This window comes from Empidonax traillii, unplaced genomic scaffold (assembly GCF_003031625.1).
Source record: "Empidonax traillii isolate 1590-97213 ecotype Southwest subspecies unplaced genomic scaffold, ASM303162v1 scaffold937:size346366, whole genome shotgun sequence".
Lineage (NCBI taxonomy): Eukaryota > Metazoa > Chordata > Aves > Passeriformes > Tyrannidae > Empidonax > Empidonax traillii.
This window is the reverse complement of record NW_020956130.1, coordinates 22,784-23,464: the sequence shown is the minus strand read 5'-3', so window position 1 is coordinate 23,464 and position 681 is coordinate 22,784. Positions and strand designations below refer to the sequence as shown.

At 48.8% G+C, this 681-nt stretch overlaps 1 protein-coding gene across 1 annotated transcript in view; it reads left to right on the top strand.

The window, feature by feature from the left end:
• Positions 1-113: 113 nt before the first annotated feature.
• The window catches only part of LOC114067590 (myosin heavy chain, skeletal muscle, adult-like), a gene marked incomplete at its 3' end in the record, with an annotated part of 22,598 nt that continues 22,030 nt past the window's right edge, over positions 114-681 (top strand). Inside the window, exons 1-2 of the mRNA XM_027903145.1 lie at positions 114-335; positions 424-567. Coding sequence (XP_027758946.1) covers positions 129-335; positions 424-567 — 351 coding nt within the window. The remainder of the gene's footprint in view (positions 336-423; positions 568-681) is intronic.

The window sequence follows — 681 nt, the reverse complement described above, 5'->3', positions numbered from 1 at the left end:
AGCAATTTATTAGCTAAAGAGCAAGGAGCTTTCTCACTGATCTAGACTATATTATTTTTCTCACTGATCTACAACTCTTTTTCTCCCCCCAGACATCTCTGCTGACAAACATTCAATAGAGTGCAGCCATGGCCTCTGGAGATGCTGAGATGGCCATTTTTGGGGAGGCAGCTCCTTATCTCCGGAAGTCAGAGAAGGAGAGAATTGCGGCCCAGAACAAGCCTTTCGATGCCAAGACATCTGTCTTTGTGGTACATGCAAAGGAATCCTTTGTGAAAGGGACAATTCAGAGCAGGGAAACAGGGAAAGTCACTGTCAAGACTGAAGGGGGAGAGGTGAGTGAAAAACAAGGCTGAAGGACAACATCTGATTCATATTCTGAGTTTTCAGTTGACATATGTAGATCTTTTGTTTCCTTGGCAGACCCTGACCGTGAAGGAAGATCAAATCTTCTCCATGAACCCTCCCAAGTACGACAAAATCGAGGACATGGCCATGATGACCCACCTCCACGAACCCGCTGTGCTGTACAACCTCAAAGAGCGTTACGCAGCCTGGATGATCTACGTAAGTGGCAGCAGCAGCTTCCTTTGGGCAGCTGCAGGAACTGCTCTGCCAGGCCCAGGGGAAGCCAACGTGCTGTGTCCCTTCCTGGCAGACCTACTCGGGTCTCTTCTGCGT